This window comes from Molothrus ater, chromosome 4, assembly GCF_012460135.2.
Source record: "Molothrus ater isolate BHLD 08-10-18 breed brown headed cowbird chromosome 4, BPBGC_Mater_1.1, whole genome shotgun sequence".
Classification (NCBI taxonomy): Eukaryota; Metazoa; Chordata; class Aves; order Passeriformes; family Icteridae; genus Molothrus; species Molothrus ater.
Window position 1 is genome coordinate 7,613,831 of NC_050481.2, and position 21,783 is coordinate 7,635,613.

The 21,783-nt window shown below is 39.2% G+C and overlaps 1 protein-coding gene across 4 annotated transcripts in view; it reads right to left on the reverse strand.

The window, feature by feature from the left end:
- The window catches only part of GAB1 (GRB2 associated binding protein 1), a 92,062-nt gene that overhangs the window by 29,569 nt on the left and 40,710 nt on the right, over nt 1-21,783 (reverse strand). For all 4 annotated transcript variants that reach the window (XM_036383015.2, XM_036383014.2, XM_036383018.2 and 1 more), the window contains exon 2: nt 7,048-7,342. In XM_036383015.2, the coding sequence (XP_036238908.1) occupies nt 7,048-7,342 (295 nt within the window). The remainder of the gene's footprint in view (nt 1-7,047; nt 7,343-21,783) is intronic.

The following is a 21,783-nucleotide window of genomic DNA, read 5'->3' on the forward strand; positions in this document are numbered from 1 at the left end:
GCACATCCCAAGAATGGATGCTCATTATTAGCATTGTTTAAATGAACATGTTATTATCCAATGCTCCTGCTCCTGTCAGCCTTGCAGGCCAGCTATGCACTACAAAGTAGCTTCATTCAGCTGATTTAATTCAGAAATTAAATCCCACCACACCCATGTGGTTGGAAGAAGTCTAGGTGTATGAAAATTCCTCAACTCAACCTACCTGAAAAGGTAGGATAGCCTAAAAAAGGTTATTATGAAGGGTCGTGGCTGTCCTATTCATCAAACTAGTGAGCAGAAGAAAGAAAAGAAACAGACTGTATCAAGGGATCACACACATAAAAATAAATTGATGCACCCAGATCAGATAAATAATCGTATAGAGATGTTTATAATTCATAAAATCTTTATACATGACATTTGTTGAAACACATATTCCTAAACCACGTCCTGTGGTTTAGAAAAATGTGGGTAAAAAAAGGTAAAATTCATTACATTAATTGTTATCTAAAAACTGTTACTTAAAATAGCTGATGTTTACTTAAACACCCTTGTCTTTATAATTACTATGCACATCCTATTTATTTGTATTCTAGAGTCACCTCATTTTTTCCTTTCAAATACAGCAGTACTTGGATGTAAAAGCTACTAAAAAAGTAGCTTATTTTCTACATGCTTAAATATAAAATATGAACAATTTTCTATCATTTAGGAAATTGAACAGCTTGAAGGAGCCTCTTTGAGGCACCTACTAATGTATCTTGATTCCCCTAATGCAGCAGCAAGAACAGAGAAGTGCCTGAATGGACCTACCAGGAACGTACTTTTTGTACTTTCTGCAAAAGTGGCAGTGGGAGAAAGGACAAGCAGCTGTCTGCCCTGTCCCCTGCAGAACTGAAGAACAGAAGTAAATTTATGCACCAGTAAGGGAGGGGAAGAAACATTTCCTGCCAAATACATCATTTTTTGACCACACTTAAGAGATGAGATCCTTAAGAGCTACCCTGTGCCTCAGTGCCCACCCCATTGCTGGGCCTGGTGATGCACAACCTTCATGCCATTGGAACTGCTCGGTGCCAAGTTGACGGGAGGAGAAAAAAAAGCAATCAAACAGGAAATCCTTGGGGCTTCCAGGGAAGATGGGTGTGTCATGAGTGAGCCCTCATGGAGAGTCAGGAGAGCCCAACATGTGCACAGGTAAGATGCCTATGTGATCTGACACAATTAAACAGATCATGCACTAGCACTCCCAGGAAGAGCAGCAAAACTCAAGGGTCACTTTCCAGGGAAAAATAAAATCACGAAGTTTTAAAGAGGGCCCATGTATCCACAAAGTCTGATGTACTGCTCCAGCTTCTGGGGCATCCCAAGACATAGGCTGCTTCCAGAGCCTCTGCTGACCTACCCTCTGACACACTGTTCTCTGAATTCCTCCTATTTCTTTGAGTGCCTTTATATTTTTGAACTTTACTACCATCCTGTGGCAGTGAGGTCCACACCTTACTACACATGACATGAAAACCCACTTCCTTTCAAACCTGATATATTCACTTGATATATTTCAGCTCCCATCTTCAAAGAAACTGTGAACAATTACCTCCTACTCATAATTCCCATTCCCAACTTCACACAACTTTGTCATAGTTTTTACTGAGTTGGTACTGCTTAATTTTTCCTGGTGCAGAAGCCATTTCATTGTACATCTGGTTTCCCTTATCCTCACCTTTCCTAGCTCTGCTACATTTTCTTTCCTGAGAAGAGAAACTAACTATTGCACACAAAGCACACACACACAAAAAAAGGTCTAGGACACACTGGTTTATGAAGATGTAACAACGATTCATTCCATTCCTTTCCTAATGTTTCCCTTTCAATTGTTACTGAATTTTCAAGGTGATGCTGTCCAGCTGTCTGGAAATCCACCCTCATGCAGGCATTTTGTACGTGTTAAATAGTGTGGGCTAATGCCAGATTCAAAGATCTACTGAATTTGGTCTAAAGCACTTCAGATTTGCTTTATGCATTGATGCTATTTCAAATTTGACTACAAGGGAAGAAGTAATGCTAAAACTTTCATCACTGAGCAAATGAAAGCTCTTTGCCTATCTGCAGCCTCTCAAATATTCTCTTCAGCCAAGTACTCCTGAAGCTGATATGAAGGAAAGTTGCTCTTCCAGCAGCCATTTATGATTTCAAAGAGTACATCATCAACTTGCTCCACTTTGGACTGGCAGATTTTTAGGGAAGGGGTCATCTGCACACCAAAGAGCATTATAAGTCATTTGGTTTGTTCCCAGAGCTCAGACACTCAGACTGCTTTGAAATAACTGGGAGCTGGAAAAACAGCCAGAAAATTTAACATGCAAATTAGTCTAACAAGAATTCTATTTTGTTTTTATAATTCCTGGATTCAGTACAGCTAGAATAATCAGCTTTCTCAAAACAGGGCAAGAGTTTTATCTTTTCTCAGTTGGTTTGTTATGAGTAGTTACAGGCTTCATTTTCACTAGAATTTATACTTTTTTCTTCATAACCATTTTGATATCTTCTAAAATTTATGATGTAAAAACAGCATTTTCTGAACAAGAATAACAAAAGGCTCCACTTTCTTCCCCCTTAAAATATATAAAGCTGCTTTATCCCACAAGTTCCTACATATCTTGCTTTGTGTCCAACCTAGAAAATCTGAGTGTGGGAGTTTCTATTTAGGATTGGGTTTATATTTTGGTGTTTGTTTTTTAATGAAAGCAAAAATGAAATTGTTTTCTATACTATGATGTACAGTCTCTTACTATTCTAATTATGCAAAAACTTGAAATGTTCTCATAGTAAAAAAACCACAGAGGCCTCATTACAGCACGCATTTCTTTAAACGTCAAAATTATAATCAAAGTAAGAAAATGCATTCTTTGCACACTGTAGGTACAAATATGAAACCAGAAATCGGATTTTTTCCATTGCAACAGTGAATCAGCAACAGATGTGCAATGGCATGATTCTTCCATTCTTCTGAGATGTTCCATTCCATCCACTTACTATAATGCATGTGTTATTAAAATAACCAGTGGCCAACAAAATATCAGAACAATAACCTTGTCCAAAAATTCACAGATAAAATAATAAGAGCCGTAATTTTAAAAATCCCATCAAATAAAAATTTCATAACTACACCTGAAGCCTTAAAAGGACTTCTTTGTTTTTTGAGACATCCTGGAATCCAAGGGCCACAAATGCACACACAGAGCACAAGCACATGTATGCTGGTGGGCACTTGCATTGTTCACACATTAATTCAATAGATGAGAGCCAGATCCAGCCCAAAAGAGGCACAGACACATGAGCATGGATTTGGGATTTGGCATTAAGTGATCAGCTTGGCATCAAGATGAAATCTATGCAGTAAAGCTCCGTACCGAACCGTTCTGCTATAGCCAGACAAAGTCCTTTAAAATGCCTAAGAAAAACTTCTTATGCATTTCACATGTTTATTTTCTTAGTTTAATATAATCTCACAGTATCTCTCTCTCCCTGAAGATAAACATGATCCCTTTTTTAAGGAATGAAGAACTCAGCTTCGCACCTTATGTCCAGGACAACCCTGCCTCCTGCATCTGAACCAGAAACACGACTGACTGCTCCAGGTTCCATCACACATGGAAGTTTCCAGCTTTCAGAGCTAACACCTAAAATTTAGTTCTTGCTATCTGCAGTTCATGTGTAATTCTAAGCTGTAGTTCTGGTTACCCATTTAAAATTTGCAAATACCAAAGCCATTTGCACTTGGAATTGACACCCCCTCTCCACCTGCAATTTTGTTTTGAAGACTATTCATTTAAAAGGAGAAATAAGGAAACATCTGTAGCCTGTTCTCCCCATCTTCAGATGGCACACAGGCTGGGCGACGCAGGAAAAATAATCAAGGAGTCGTGTTATAGACTAACTTCTGTAGGTGCTTGTGAAGAAAAAATAGTTCAGCCCCCCACACTAAAAAGCTTGGAAATTTTTCTTCACCAAAATGCCCTGTGAGCTTTCCTTGGTAGAGCATGCTGCTCTGAGCACATGGTGGCTTCTCCCAGCTGGGGCTGCAGCTCGGTGCCTGGACTGCAGGTATCGATCTCTGTGCTCCAGAGAGGCTTCCAGCATTCCACGTGCTGCCTCTCAGCACCTCACAGGAACCTGCAAAACCCTTTGCCAACCCTTCTCCCAGCGCCTCATCAGTAATGGTAACAGCACAAGGAGTGTCCAGCAGAAACAAGAGAAAATTCAATTAATTACCTAGGCATAATAGATTCAGCAGAATCACCTTCCATGTGAACTTCTGTTACATGCAGCTGTCAGCTTAAGATAATGACCTCAAACACTCAAGATTAACATCCTGATCATACCCCGATAGTAAATAATTTTTTAAATATATGTATTTTTGCCTCACATCTTGAAAGGGAAGATCTACTGCTGCAGATTTTTTACTCCATTCTTCATCATCATCATCATCTCACTTAACCACCAGTTCTTTTACTACAGTACAAGTCATCTTAATCCTGTCTGCTGTCTTCTCTTTTCCTTTGGATAACAGGCAGTGATCATCTCAGCTTGAGCCACCAGCTACCAGTTCTATCAAACCCTTGATTGTTCCTATGCAATTTTGCTAGAAAGCTCTACCATCATTCTTCACAGTCTATCATCACCTTCCTCTCAGTTATTCCACTCTAAAAAAAATCATATTTGTATGTCTCAGTGGCCATTATCCGCCCTAACTTTTTTTACTCAAAGTAAGCAACCAAAAAAGCCTTCAAAAAACAGCTGCCTTTCTGCCACTATTCCTTCTAAACCTACTGCCTCACTTCTGTGACAACAGAATCATGACCCTGCTCTGGAGAGCTTCTCTCCTAATGCTTAACTCAGTCCTTTGGTTACTTTTCACTGCACTGCAGGTCATCAATCACCCATCCTTCTGGCACGTCCCTGGACAGTTGTGAGCAACTCTTCTCCCTCATTCGTCCCACCACCAAAACATCAACTCCCTAATTGTTTTCTAATAGCACTAGCCACTGCTCTCTTGCACATTTTTTCTTTATAAATCCAAGAGGGCAATGTTCCTGGATTTCCAAATGAACCCCAGAAGGAACAACAGGGCAGTGGTGCTCCTAGTTCTCGATTGAGCAATGGATGCCAATGACAGGACACACAACACAACCCTTAATGAGTCTGGCAAGAGACATTCTTTCCAGCTTCAAAGAAAACTATCTTCTGCTTCCACAGGTAATAGAAGGACTTGTCATGCTACACACTCCTTTTGTTTAGCTCCAGACTAAAATAATAATGTGTTTTTACCATCTGAACTTCACCTGTTCTTTAACTTCCCAAAATAAGCTGCAGGTGAACACAGATTTTTAAAGTACATTTACAACCTGCTCTTCCACTGGCACGAAGATTCATCTTGGTAAAGTAAGAACTTGGCAATAAACACTCAGCAACTGATTTTCCCATTTTCCATTTTTTAAATTCTTGCTCAATGCACTGCAAGGCATCACTAAACCAATAAAACAGACAGTGCTGTCAACTCTCAGTTGTGTGAAGTAAAGGTGTTGGAATAATTCAGTGTAGTAGACACCTGTCTTTTCAAACCAAAACATTCAGCCAAAGAAAAAATGCCAAAAATTAAACATGCAATGAGAGTACAATGGGGAGAAGTTATTGATACAATTGACTGAAACAAAAACTCAGTTTATGAGGGCATAGTTACATCTCTCCACATCCATAGCAGGTTTCATCTTCAGTTCAATGACAGAGAGCTAAGGGCTAACAACACACCAGCTCTCAGAGGAAAGGTCTGATGGTTTTGAGGGGACCCCACCTCTCTGTTCCATGCAATGGCAAACATGTTTCCTCCTTAGATCCAAGACTTCCAGTTTGTCCCCAGAACCGAGGACTCCTGCCCACAGCTGCACTGGTGCACTGCCCCCTGCCCACGCCTCTCTGGAACACAGGGATGCCTGGCAGGCTAAGCACTGAATCCCATGGCAGCTGCTCTCTGAGACGTGCTGCAGGTCCTGTGTGTGCTCAGGGTGCCACAAAAACCTAATGGAACTGTCAAAAGAAGCAACCTTCCCAGAATTTGCTATTAGACTGGCAATTCATGGATGAGGTTTTCATGACAAAGTTGTAGTTCAAAACTGTAATAAGGAGAAAGAAAAGGGCCCCTTCTTCATAACACAACAGTATTTTACAGTCACTTTTAAAGATTTGGCTGGAGCAAAGTGATGCAAGCCCCTTTTTCTCCTTCACCTCCTCAACCCACAATCCTACAAAAAGCAGGGATTTAATTCTAGCCCCTTCAGTCATGCCTTATGGATAACCCTCTTATGCCTTGTGCATAACCCTCTTACCACTCCTATTTAATGTTTTCTTGGAACTTGTGCACAGATCTACACCAAGTCCTGTAACCCACTAATCTCCAAAAGGAATGCAGGAATAATAAGTAAATAAAAAAGAACGGATTCAGGACAAGCAATGGCCACGAGGCATTTGCAAGGAATTAAACACACCATCGTGTTTCCTACAAGCTGCCTTCACACAGAATCTATTTTGGTAGGATTTGAGTTGGACAGTGCAAAACTACAGGTTATTTTTTGTTTGTTTTAGCTAATGGGGGTGGATTTCTTTTCCCCCAAGTTTCAAAGCAGATGGGGAAATGATAATATTAGAAACCTGACATTTTGCACTCGTTCCTGCTTGTATAACCATATGTTTTTATACCAAATGGGACTCTTTTGATGATTATGAAGATCTACTGCCACACATGATTTTACTTGAGATTTTTCCTGTACTTCCAAGAACTAACATCACACAGAAGAGCGCCATCCAAGTTCTACGGCATACTTAATTTGTAACAAATTCTGAGCGTCTCCCTCTGTTCTGCATACTTTTTTTGAGGATAACAAGGAAGTTTCAATGCCAACACACACAAGTTTTAAAACATACGCCAGCTAAAGACAGTCATCTGATCTCTGGAATGTTCTTCACACATAGGCACTGCACTTTCTCAGGAAAAGCAACAGAACTTACCCTCATCTGTAGGGTTGAACCCACAGATATCACAGATACATCGAACCCACTTATTCATCTCCTCCTCGCTGTCTGCTACCAAGTAGAAAACTCGATCTATAGTGTTGATATCAAAAATATAGCTGTTCTCAAACTCCTTTTTGTTGAACGTTAATCCAGCATCCACTTGTTGACACAAATTAAGGTCAATAATACGGATAGGCTTCTTGGCGTGGTCATTTTTGTAGTATTCCAATACATCTGGATCCCCCGTTAAGCGGCCGCTCCGAAGCACAAACCACCTTCTCTTCCATGCCTGAAAATTGGGGAGAGAGGAAAGGAAGAAAATTAGAAGGAAGAATCACACTTTAAGACCTTGTATGTGGGGTTCCAACCTGGGTTGAACCAAGTACTAATAAGTAGTTCAATTAGTATACTAAGAGATTACACATCAAATACCCACATTTAACACTATTTAGGTATGGTTACAGCAGTGGACTTAAGGATTAGTGAATTTGTATTTTAAATTTTATATCTTGACTTTGTTTGTAACAAGTGGACATATAAATTAAATCACTGTTCACAAAACGAGAAAGCATGAATACACTAAAAAAAGTGGGGTAGGGATCAGGAGAGGGGCAAAGAAACACACAAAAAGGGCTTCTGAAGGAAGCTGTCACAGGCATGAGAAAGACAAAATAAGACAAAATAAAATACATCTTTAAGTGTTCCATGGTGTTTTGTTTCCCATATATGTTGTTTCAGGCTGATGCATTTTAACTGAATTTTTCACTGATAATCAACGATATGACCTGCATTTAAGGAACAGACAATACTCACACTGTACATGCACCTCAATTCCAGGGGAACTCTGCATTTAGAACCCCATAATATTTCTACAGTAGTACTTCTTACAGAGAAAGAGCAACATTATTATTTTTTGAAACTGTTAGAGAGATGGGGATGGAGAGAATGACCAAATGTTGTAGTTTTACCAGATAAATGCAGTTTTTTTGGAAAGATACAGAACAAATTAATTTGATAGTCTGACACTATGCCTATTATACCAGCCCTCCTGATGCTGCAGAAAGAAGCTGGTCTAAGAGAGGAGCAAATGCAAAATGTTGTATTCTCTAACGAATCCTTAGCTGCCTTTCATCCCATGGGCCTCCATCACCTGCCATAATCCTCAAAGACCTTAACTGAAACCACACAACCAAGCTCAGCATACAGCTGTCCTGCTGCTTCCAACAGCATCTTTATTGCCCCACTTGGCTGCACTTTTGTTCCTCAGCTCTACCAGCAATACTATGACAGCAGCTTCTTTTTATATACCCCAGTGCCAGGATAACGGGCACAGCAGAAGAAACCAGACACACTGCCATTGCTCACGAGGAGAGCTGCACGTCTTTCACACTGAGAAACTTGAAAGCAGAGCCCAGACACAGTGGGGAGCCACCCCTGTGTCATCCACTTTGTCTTATACTTTTCAGCAAAGCTGGAGACCAAGGTAAATCAGTGCAGTAGCCAAGACACTGTGCATTACACCACAGACTCACATCATGCCCCAAGTCACCCTACTTTAAACTTCCTCAGGATATTCAAACAAGGTTGTCAGCAAGTCCTTTGAAAGATTAAAAAAAACAAACAAACAAACCAAAAAAAAACAGCAGAAGAAATGCATAAGTAAGACGGGTGAGGGTGAGGGAATTTTCCTTTTGGCCATCCCTGGCTGTGTGGTAACCAAGGAAAGGAACAGAATCAGCAAGGACGGTCCAGGAAGGGGTTAAGATGTGTGATGTCCTTTAAACACTGGGACAGCAGCTCTGAAAACAAGAGTTTCTTGCTGTGTATTAGGGAAAGATTCAGAGCCATTTCTGTGAGGCACAAGAGTGCATTCATTTAATTCTTGTAGGTGCTACCTGCAAACCAACTAGTGGAAGGGGGACATAATGGCCAAGGAGCAAGTGCTGCACTGCTGTCTCCTCACTCTGAACAAGTGCTGTCAGTTTTGCCCCAGTGTTGCAATAGGACACAAAATGAATGACATGCATGCTGAAACTTCCAAGGTAAAAAGAAGAACGTTTACTTCTTGATTTTGATATATTTGGAATTTTGAAAATGACTCTGGATTGGAGGATGAAATTGCCACTTCTCCAATGACACTGGTCAAACCAACAGTTTATCAAATTTCTCTTCCTCCAGAAAAGAATGCAAAAACAATCATTATTTACATAAAACTGCGTGAGAAACTCCATTACAAAAATGTAAACATCAGAAGGCTTAGAAGAACTCAGAAGAACAGGGCTACACCCCAGAGACTCATAAAACCCCCACTGTGCATGCCTGGTTGGGGTATCAAGCTACAGAAGCTATTATGAAAAGATAATACAGAAAACAGGAGAAAGGGAAAAAGGACAGACAGCATAATTAAGGCTTGTGATCCATTCTCCAACTAGCAAAGCTCTACAAGTTTTTTAAGATAATGTCTATACTTTACAAAACAATTGTATTCACTGCAGTTCTGAATAACAGCATCTGTTTTTAAATGATGAATGGTGTGAATCAAGTCAAAGTCTCAAGCAACTATTTCCATAGTAGCAGTAAATTTAACTGGTGAACAGTTAAAATGTAGAAGATGTAATAGATTAAACCCCTTCAATTTAGATTTCAAATGTGAGTATATCCTAGCAGCACAGCTAGATAAACAGCATTTAACATCGCCCCAAAAACATTAGCAGAGTTTTGTTTCCTGCTTCCAAACCAAGTGACAACTTAGATGCTGGGATAACACAAAACTTCAGTAGATGAGCCTCTCTGCAGGCAAGGCTGATCACAGATAACTGCTACAAACTGCTTCAGAAACAAGCTTTATCTTGAACTTCAGCCTTCAGTCACTCAGATGAAATTTTCAAAGCAGAAATCAAGAGGAAAGAGATTAGAGATAGGAGAGGAACAAGAGCAATTGAGAAGCATGGTGTCTCACAGTTTGTCTCACAGTTTGTGCAACAACAAAATGCCAGGCAAAAAAACCTCTATCATCTCTGCATCAACCAGGTGTGCCTCTTCTAAAAATTTATTTCTAGTACTGTGTCAGGGAATGAGAGGTTCTTAGCAATCCTGACAATTTCTTTTGAGTATTAATGGGTAAATAGGACTCTAAAACGGAGAAAAATCACTGAGTGAAAAAGAATTTCCTTTCAGCCCTTCAGGCTACAAAACAGCAAGTCTTCAATATTTAAAATATTGACTTTAGTCTGCTGGCACCTGCTACTATTTTTGAAGGGTTTTCACATAGTGCACATGCGAACATTTATTTCAGTCCTATAGTGAGTCACACTCTGAAACTGGCACAGATTATATTCAAAACCAAAAGCAATTCCATCAACTACACACTCATAAGGCAGATGCAAAGGTTGTCTGGACTACAGTACAAAGCACAATTTAGCAGTAGAATAAAGCTTAAAGCTAGACAAGCAAATTGACATCAGCGCCCTTGCTAATCATAGTACAAAAGCGCCTCTATACTTTGTCCAAGTGCAAAATGAGCTCACATAAATCACCCTTTGTTATTTGAAAATATCTGGGATTCTTAAAGCTTGATCTATTTTTAACATTTCAGTATTTGTCGCTGCAAAGAAAGCTGTGCACTGCCCCACTGAAGTACAGAATATTGTGCTATTTGTGTTATATGTGGAAGGAAGAGCTTTTACATTAACAGCTTTCCAAAGAGCAATCTCCAAAAGTGAGAGTGCACATGTGCAAATATGTACTTATGCAAGTTTTATCTTTTTTTTACCCATTTGGGCATTTTTGTTCGAAAATTTTTTGTTTTCTTTTACACAAGTGCATGCTACAAACTATTTCTCATAATCACTCAAAAAGATGCAACCAATTTACATCACAGGAAAATTAAAGGTACCAATTATTTATATGTCACATAACTCATGTTATTACCAGCCATACATTATCAAACACTGGTTTTCTGTGCCAGAAGTCAACTGCTTTAAATTTGACAAGTCGAAAAAATACCCAGAATATGATTTAAGTATTTTGTAGTTATTTAATTCTGGAAAGAAATTTGAGCAAATATTTTTTAAATGAAAGATTCACTCAAATATATAAAATATCTTATTAATATAAATATGGTTTAGTAATATATTTTATAAATAAAATTTAGTCACTAAATAAAACAGTCACTAAAGCAAATACCTAATTCAGAAGAAAAATGGCTCCTGTTGTGAGTGTTGTAAGGCAAAAATCATGGTTATCAAGTTCACCAAAAGGCTGCGTAGGCTTTGCAAATTATTACAAAACAGAGTTGAACAAGGTCTGCTGCTTTCCCTTCAGTCTAAGCAAGGCCCTGTGTGCCTCTCAGCTTGTTTTCCCTTCTGGGCTGCAGAGCACGTCAGCTGGCCTAACACAGGACACCACCATGCCGGCCAAACATTGTCCTGCTCCTGTCACGAGACCGTGGCTTCATGGCACCATCATAACTACAGAAACCAGTTTGTTTACTTGCTTTTGAGAGAGGCTGAAATGTGACAAGCTGCTCACCCACAGAGCATCAAGGGAGCAAGGCAACAGTGGAATTCTGTATTTTTTACACGGCATTTTGACTAGGTTACAAAGTAAAACCAAGACATATCAAAGATTAGGGTTGATTTTTCTTTCTCCTAAGGTACATGCAAACTGCTGATTTCAATGTGAATGTAGGAGCTAAGAAATGGATAGAAAGCAGCATGCAGCAGTGTTAGGGTTTAGTTGGTTTTTGGCTTTTTTTTTTTAACTACTCCATACTGCTGTGTGCAGTACACAGAATTTACAATATATTCTACTTGCAAGACGTGTACCTGTTGAAGAAGTTGTAGCTATGCTTCCCTTAATCTTTACATTTATGGATTATTTTCCCCTCCTCTCTCCTCATACACACTCAAGATGTACTTCATTCAGCTGCTGCCTGTAGTTCAAAGATGTAGGAAATAGGAATGCATACGTAAATGGAAAGGGAAAGGGAGGAGGAAGGGGCAGGAAAGAGCAGATAATTTAGATTTTTCAAAGGACTTAACCTTCCATTTAGATCCCCTTAAGCGGTTTCTCAAGAGGCCAAAACGATTACATGACATGTTAAAATAAAAGCTTAGAGATGTTAAATCAAAGACAGCTTTTTGTGGTCCATTTTTTACAGATTTAGCTCTCACATGGCCAAGTGACTGCTTACTGATAAACTGATCAATTATCCTTCTGTAGTTTCCTACTGTTATTACCCACCATTCTAAGGCTGCTTAAAACTGATTTTCCTCTTCTAGCACATTTGCTGCCATTTTTCTTCTGGGTAGCATCCAGTCAAAAAAACCTATCAAAACTTCTGAGAACTGGCTACGTCAAAGACAGCTCCTTACACTCCACCCCAGTAACACTGCTAATAAATATTTCCCTATATATGACCAGGAAACCCAAGTATAAAATTACAAATCTCAGGCCTTCCTTCTCATCTCCCAAGTGTGTGGATGTTTGTGCTTAGGTTTTCATCTCTATACTCACAGAGTACTTTAAAAGGGCACTATTTGGCATCCTTCTTTCTCAGAGACATCAACTAAGACCTGGCAGAAAGAAATTACTTGCCCAGGGGCACAAGGAAGGCTTCAAAAAATACCTGGTGTTTCATAAATGCACAGCAAGACATTTCCTTACTCCAAAAGAACTTATGAAGTAAACAGAAGACAGCAGGCAGAACATGAACCAGAGAGATGTCAGAAGAGCAAAAGACACAGCCTGAGGTGACTTTCTAATGGTCTTATGGACATTTTAGTCCTGTGGCTACAATTGAGCACTTTTCAATTGTCTGCTGGGATCAAGATTTAATTTTCTTTTGCTTTTTGCTCCCATCTATTTAATCTATTCCTCTCTTTCTACTTACTTCTCAGGGCAAAGGTTAAATAACAGTGAAATTGGTAACATGTCTCTGACAAACAACCAGAAAAAGGATCCCAAACAGCAGCTGAGTGTTTCTGCTCCTTTTTGCCTCCACATTTCCAGTATGCAGGTATTCCAGCCATCGCAGAAGACAAATACACCTCTGGCACAGCTTCACTGACTTGTGGATTAGACCTGTGCTCTGCATCCCAGTAGAAGCTCAAATGAAACAAAAATAAAAGTGTTCTTTGACACTGTGCTTCTTTTTAAATCCTGTTTGTGGTCAGCCCAGACCAATGACAACTATAACTGATGAGTTGCATCCCACAGGGCACATACCTGGGAGGACTGCTGGGAAGTAGCACAAAGAGGTCACGTTAGGTAACAATACTTCAAGTACACGACTTGAATTTTTCCACTTGCTGCTCTTCCAGCTTGCAGAACTAACTCCAACATGGTGAAAATGCAAAATATCAACTGTTTTCCCTAAGAAATTAACACTTGCAGATTTCCATATGGATTTCTATATAGATTTCTTATTTTGGGGTGTTTTAAGGAAAGCATTTTCTGTAATTCTTTTTAAATCTTTTAGGTTCGTTGGTTTTGTGGGGTTTTTTAATCTGGCTTCTTTTTGAAAGGCCATATCATGAGCATCAGGAACTGAAGAGTATGTATTTACTAGTTATTTCTGAAACCCTTGTCAGTAACACCAACTGGCAACAGACATCCTCTTATCTGCTTCCCTAAAAATGATGTCCTTTATCTTTTGAAATCTAAGACAGAACAATTAAACCAAGACCAAAAAAAAAAAAAAAAAAAAAAACCCAAAGCATATTTAGTGTCCTAATTCTATACAGCAGAATCTACAATTCCATGATTTGACAATAGTCCAAATATTCTACTCGAAGTAGTACCAGATACTAAGAAGTGTAAACAGATTTCTGGGAAACAAACAAATGGGATATGAGACAAATAGTGAATATGTTATGACTTTCTTTAAATACTTAAGACTTGTTTTCCAGGAAGCACCATCTTTTCTCACTGAGCAAAATAAGGAAAAAACAGTCTCAGTGGAAGTTTCCACTCTCCTGGCCATCATCCTGATCATCTGTTCCGAATACACACAAGGCCAAAATTTCCTGTTTTCAAACTATTGTCACCATTTTCTAGTCTTGTGCTGTCAATTCCAACTTTAGCTTGTTAAACAAACAAAACACTGTTCTGTACAGCAGAATAATACTTCCACACACATTTACTGTGAGCTGTTTCATAACCAATGTTTCAGCATGTGAATTAGTCTCCCAGCATTAATAAAGCTCCAAAAAAGGTACAAAATAAAATGCAGACAGTGTAGCATGAACTGCTGCTTTATTTTGTGAATCTGAAACTAACTGAATATCTTCATTTTTCTCTTGATTTTGCATAGGAATTCTTAATTTTTTCTTGCCTTTTACATCTTTTTTTTCTACATACTTATCCCTATTTCCAATGTGCAATAGTGCAGCCAGGTCTGTATCATCTAATTCACATTAAACTGATCTTTATTACAAGTGGTTTCAGTAAATACTTTTCTGCAACATGCCAGAAATTTTCCAATGGCAAGCACAAACTTACTCCTGCACAGCTGGGAATTGTCACCAAAGGGGATAATCATCTCTTCACCAAAGAAGAACCTATTCACAGCTGTACAGAGCAATGAAGCAGGAGCCCTGCAGCAGAGCCAGAACCTGAGCCCCCATTTCACTGTCTCCAAGCCAGGAACCAGTGACCAGATCCTCTCTCTCTATTCCTACATTCTCTAATCCAACTGAAATGCCTGTAAATAGCTCCAGTGGCTCTGATCTCCTGCAAAGCCACCTTTTCACTTCTCCTCCGCCACCCATCCCTGTGTACCCAAGACATAACTCCCAGGAACTCGCTGGGAACGTGTCCCCCACCACTGACATGAGCTTTGCCATCTCCTTTCACCACTCCATCTCGCTCCTTTGTCAGCAATGCAGACACAATACTCACAACAAAGGGTCTGCCTTGGCACAAGGAGAAATACAGCTCCTGCAGGTCCCTTAGTCACACAGCTACATGGTCTCTAGCTTGCTGCCCTGTTTCCCAGAATATTTCTAAAATTTGGGTATTTCCTCTCTGACCATGAGCATACTCTGATCATCCCCCTCTATAGTCTTTCCCATGCTGCCAGAGGAATCTCCCTTCTCTCATTCTGATTACATCATCTTCTATTTTAAAGTTCTCCATTTATTGACTTGCCATATTGTACTCTTTTCCTATTTTGATGCTTTTTCTATTTAGTGAGGTCTGTGTTTCTTACTTGACTCTCTCCCTCTTGCAAGTCTCCCCCTATTGCTTTTTTCTTTACCACTGACACCAGATTTGGGTAGTTTTTCCTTCTCTCTGCATCTCTCTTCTTTGAAGGCTTTCTGAACAAATCAGCAAGGACAAGACATTGCCTTCCTCCAGATTCCTCCTAAAGATCAGCCTCTTGGTCAGCGCTTGTGATCACCCAACCAAATTACAATCTGGCTTTGCATCACATGGATTTATTTAAGAAATCATGGTTTTGTGTATTCACCAGACAAAGGTTTTTTTGTTGAGGGTTTTTTTTAAGTTGCTTCAGTATTTTTATCAGCTTTTAATTAGAATTCACTTCTCCCCACAGCTCTTAATTTAAGAAAGCAAATAATTTGGGGTTTGCTCTGCCCTGCTTTTAGAAGTCTCTGCACATTGCTTATCACAAGGATTGCCACTGTGCTCACAGGACCCCCCTTAACAAGACAAGGCACAGAAGACACCAGCCATGCCATTTGACTTGGATTCCAACTGAGCTCATGGGCGTAGGTTGCATGAATGAACACCCAGAAAAAAAAATCAGCATTTATAAAGACGTGAAAACTTCGAAGCTGAGAAGTGAAGCCTACACTCTACTGATACCAACAGCTGCTTGCCTTCTAATGGCTGGGGATTAACTATTTCACCATGTGTTTTTATCCATTCATTCCTCATTTCCTAGGAGGACAGGAGTTTTGAAGCAGTGTTTGTAACATGTTAGGGAAAAATTCCCATTCCTCCAGATCACAAGCCCAGTGCTTCCTGTAATATTTTGTACAAACTGAGTTTTATCTTTTTTCCTTCTTACTCTCCTGTGTAGGTATCTATCTTCATCATCTGTGAAAGACTTATACACAAGGAAAAGAAAGATGAGAGACTAGAATTTTGTAAAAACATGCCATTTCTAACATGGGTTTAGATCCTGGGACACTGCAGTTGCATTGACCATGCAACACATGCTTGTGTCACTGCTTCATGTTTGGATCACTCAAGCATGCTCATTTGCAAACAATACAAGAGTTTTCTACAGATGGCAAGAGGCCAAGCATTCTGTGTATCATTTCTTCAACAAAATATTCATAAACTTAAGTCCTGTACTTTGTACACCCTACAAAAGAAAGGGGATTTGAGCTGCAGAAGCATCAGTTTCTCCAGCTACAATAGGGAATAATGAATTAAGAAGGATTTAGCAATGAATTAAGAATGATGGTACAAAGATATCCCATAATTTCTACAATTTGTCTCCCAAGTAACTAATCTGGTTTAACCTACCACTTGCATTAAAGAAGCTCCTAGCCATCCATTAACTCACAGTCTCCAATGGAAATTCAGACTATGTTTTAAACAGTGCCTACAAATTAAACTTAGGACATGCTGACACTCCATCCTTATCCATTCCTCACGAGAGCAAGGACGTACAGCCACTAACATCTTTGCAAATCAAGTATGTGCAGACCAAAGCATCTCTTGCAAATGAGTCAGCCACTGCTACAGCAACCAAAGGACTGACACTCACTCAAGCCCTTGTCCTCAGACACAGTGAGGGGAAAGCTGAAGGAAACCTATTGTCCTGCCAAAGCTTCACAGCTTTGGCACAGTCGTTTTTATATACTGTGAGGCATTGCAAGGAATTCCCTGTCCGTATCTAAGGAACATGCAATTTTTCCCGTCTGTAAGAAATGGGAAGAATTAGGAATGGCGATTTACATTTTAACACTAAAACTATAAACTCTCCCATTGTAAATCACCAGACCTGAAATGTACATATGCAGAGATGGCAGACAGAGTTGCTAAGAAAAGTAAAAGCTAAGATAAAATAAAAATCAGTATTCTGTCTGATAAATGCATTCTCACTTTACACAGCTAAAATATTTACCAACTAGGCTCCAGCAGTTTTTTTCTGAGCAGAACTGACCTGAAGAACTCCAGAGAAAAATTAATTTCCAAGTAAACAAGCATAAAGTCCATATTTTTTTTAAGACATTATGATATATAGATTCCTTTCACTATGCTCCTACCTGAGTTCCTATTGTAGCAAAAATATTCTTTTTCCAGCAATGCAAACAATACTTTTAGATACAAATAACTCACTGGCAGTAACAAAATAGTTAAGAAGTTCAGGAACCAGCAACCTCACATACCAATAGCTAATTCAACTACATACCATTGAATATTAAGATGCTTCAATATAATTACTTGGATTAGCTTACAAAACACTCCTCTAGCTCTCATGAGCTCACATAAAATGTTTTCTACTGCTTCCTGGACTGTGACAGTACCCTCGCGCCATACATTATTAGGATGAACAGCTTTGCAGAACGTAACCACCACAAGCGATTCACAGACGTGTGGACTGACGAGGAATCACAGACAGCTCTTCAGTAACAGCACAAATATTAAGATAAACTGTATTTTTAGAGGGCTGTGTCAACACACCTAACACACACCCACGATGTACTGAAGCAATACACCAGAGCTTCTGTTTGTACTCCGTGGCACAACACCTTTCTCTTGTTTTTCTTTTTTAGAGCTAGTAGATATGAGGCAATCAGGTAGAGAGGTTCAGGCTCTTGCTTCAGCAACAGCATTCACCAAGTTAACTTGTAAATCAAAACCAAAGCTCTTTTTGAACAAAAAAAAATATCAAGCACAAAGATAACATTCTTTAAGAAAGCCCCCTCACTCCAATTCATTCTCCCCATACCTAAGTTACAAAGCAGAAAATAAACAACACCAAGAACACAGTTTTTGACTAGTTTACCTCTTTAACTCTTCAGAAAACGTAAGCAATGTCGTGGCCATTTCTCTAGTTTTGTCCACCCCAAAATAAGCAAAGCTTTCTTTTTCCTGCCAGCTTCCCACCTCACTCTACACCACCCTATCCTCATAACCTTTGACCAACAGGAAGCAGACACAATGGACTGAAAATAACAGCAATTGTAAGATTTCAAATGATTTAATACATGAGGGGTGGGCTTAAGATTTGAAAAACTTCTCTTGCTTTGGTTTTTCAACAGCTACTTAAAACACATTACCTACACAGACTTAAAATGTTACTCAAAATCCTAGGTTGAATTGGGCTAAAAACTGTGCAACTTTTACTAGGGACTATTAAGAGCACAGAGGCACAGATGCTTGCATATGTTGAGATGTTGTGTTTAAGCCATTAGGCTGTTATATACAACAAAATTAATTTACCAGCAGTGTAAGCAAGAGTAGTAGAAGTTCCTTAGATCATTTTGTCTTTCTTTAAAAAAACTTTCATTTACCTGAGCTTTTAGATCAGAAATAGGTGTATGTCCCATAGAATTAGAAGACATTCTTGTAAGAAATGCAAGCGGCGATTTAAACACTGCAGTTAATCCATGGTGATGGAAGTCACAGATCAGTTTGCTAAGGGACTTTTGCACTTTGCAGCGAAGAAGCAAAGATCTTTAGTCCTCACATAAAAGCCCAAGCAATGCTCCCATATATATCTTCATTAACAGTAAAAAATTCATCTACTTTAAACTGTACCAATAGCTTGACATAAACACTGGAGGGTTAGAGATTCCAAAGTCCAAACAGGCAATTAGAGCATTTCTTTTCATTAGTTTTACCTGCTGATTATTATTTTGCAAAGCCACAATCGCGTCCCAGGTTCCTCCTCTGCTGTTACACCGCAACACACAGAGGCCACAGTCAGAACAACAGAAGCACCAAGTCAGAGAGGGACTCACCTCTTGTAGCACAGCTACACTGTGTTTTCTGTACAAAGGAAGGGGGGGTGGATGGCATAAAGAGTCAGTGTCATTTTCACCCAGACTCCTGGTCCTGAGCACAGGAAGGCCAAACCCAAGGTTCGGTTCTCCGACAATCAGAGAGGTTGGTAACGTCCTCTGCCTTGCAAACACCAAGGAAAATCTCAAGCTATGAGTATTACATGGAATAGTTACAAGCATGCTGAAATGCCAGGTCATAATAATTTTCCAACATTATTAATGCTCCAACATAATTGTGAGCATGTTTGCTACCCCATGCACACACTTCATCAAGCACTCTCCGCACCTCTATTGCACATTAGGCACCGCTCCATTTCAGAGGCATTTTAATAATGGAATTACAACAGAAACCTTCTTTTCTTGGCAGGGTAAGCCCAGGCACTGCATTTCTGCAGGATAACACTTGGATGTACCTTCTCAATGAAGCATTTCATTAAGGTCTGCTAGAGCTCAAAATAACCACAGAGAAGCCCCTCACGGACCCCGGTATCCAACAACAACTTCCAAACACAGAACACTCAAACAGCACACAAGCAAGCTCCTGGGCACAGCAGCACAAGCCACCACTGGCATGGTAGAGGAGCAGCTTGAAGCACAAAGAGTCCAACAAGGAAAGCAAATACGGGGTCCTCAGCCAGCCCGCAGTTTAAGAGTCCCTTGATACCACTCTGTCTGCTAATAGGAGCCTCCTCTTCCCTTCCCCCATTTTAAGACACAACCTGATGCCATTACACCAAGGAATAACAGAGAAAGGATATCCTGCCTAGATTTTCCATTATACAGATCAAATCGTCAATCCAGAGAAGTCTTTGCTTACACATGGGATAAAAAGAAGATGCTTCCAACTGATAAACCCTGAGAGGAAGCAAGGTTGACTCCATGACTATTTTTAAGTAGTTAGCATTCACAAAATGGCCTAAAATTAATGGCCAACCCCCACGGTTCATCAAACCTTCATTAAAAATAAAATTAAAATTAAAAAATAGGGAGTTAGCATGTTTGAGAGAGGAAAAAGAAAACCAAAAGAACTGGAAGGTGACAGATACAATTATGCTTCTTCCCAGACTCACCTTGAATTCAATTTGGATGCTAAGTTTAAGTAAGCGAAAAGACAGAAAGCTTTATGCATTTTTTTCTAAAAATGAAGCATTTCCTTCCACACTTGCTGGGAGAAATCTTTCTTCAACAGCTCTTGTCATTTTGACTAATACTCTTTTGCTGTAAATATCATATGACAGAAAGGAAGTAAAGAGAGAAAAATAAAAATATCTCTATGTAGCTGTATTATGAAAGGAGGAACTTGTTTCTTTGCCCTCATTTTCAAAGCCAGATACCACAGCTGTGCTGCAGCTCCAGCTGAACAGCTCCTTGCATCTAACCACCTACCAGACAAAGGGCATTTAGTTTACCAAATGTCCAGTGTTTCACTTTTAGATCAGTTAAAAGCATCCCACATCTAAGGCATCATCTAAGCATAAGTGAAGTCATGCTTTGTGCATCTGGACAGATGATGAATACAAACATCTTCAGTATAGTCGAAGGATAAATAATTTAAGTGGCATCATTTCAACGTTAAATTCACTAAAAATGCATTCTTCTGCCAGGCATTTCTCTGGATAAAGAACAAGATGAAGCAAAAGGCCCTATAAGATCATTCCTGTAATCTAGGAAATGCCCACAAACTCAAGACATTTTAAATATCACCATTTCTCTCCACTTTCTACTGCTAAGAAGGATTTCTTCTTTTAAGCACTTATCCTTGTGGAGGTTGTTGTTCTCGTTCTTTTTAATAACAGCATCCTTCTAATGAGTAAGTAAGAGATTCATGGAAATCAAAAATTTCTGATCTCACCACAAACTATTCTCTCCTCCTCTGTGCAGTCAATAAAAAGTGAACAACTAGCCTGCTGTTTGCTCAGTACAGTGAGATTGTTAATTCCTTCATTTGTATCAGGTCACATCATGGAATAGAGAAAAACATTAAAAATACTTTAAAGAAATAAAATCTACGATTAAATTACTAACACTGCTCTGAGAATTTAAGCCCTACCAGATTATTATTTCTTTTCTGGTTTTGAGCAGATTCAAGTGTTACACTTTACCCTATCTGGTCTGCAAAGTACTACACATTTTTACATTTTGCTCTTTGACATGAAAAGCAAGCACTGCATTATCCAACTTTTTGTTGTTGTTGTTATTAGTTTCATAACTGGTTTCATTCGCTATAAAAATGTTTAATTTTTAACTTACAGGCAGGAAAGAAACTCTAAAATTGGACGCCTTGTTAATTTACTTGTTGTCCTTCTTATACACCTAAATGGCACCTACTTTGTTTACTGACTGGAAGCTCTTACCACTGCCAGCACTTCAGGAACAATGCGACTGTGGAAAGGGAAAAACGTGTTTTTTTACATTTTGTTTGTCATCTAACAGAATTATAAGGTACACATGTAGAAGTTCCAAAATATTTTTAATAGCGGATAACCTCAAATGGACAAAACAACTTAGGTCAGTAGGTACTTGATCTCAACTCTTAACCCTTTTCATTTTTCTGGAGCTGCTTGTAACTCACAGTAATGTAATAGGTAGGAATGATTTGCAACAGCACTGGCTGTTTTTCAACATCTGTATCACGACATGGAAAAAGTGTAGTCTATTTCTAACAATGACCATTTTGAGTCCTTAAAATGGAGCTTCGAGACGAGAGCAAGAGGCATGAAATCAGAAGCAAGATTGAATT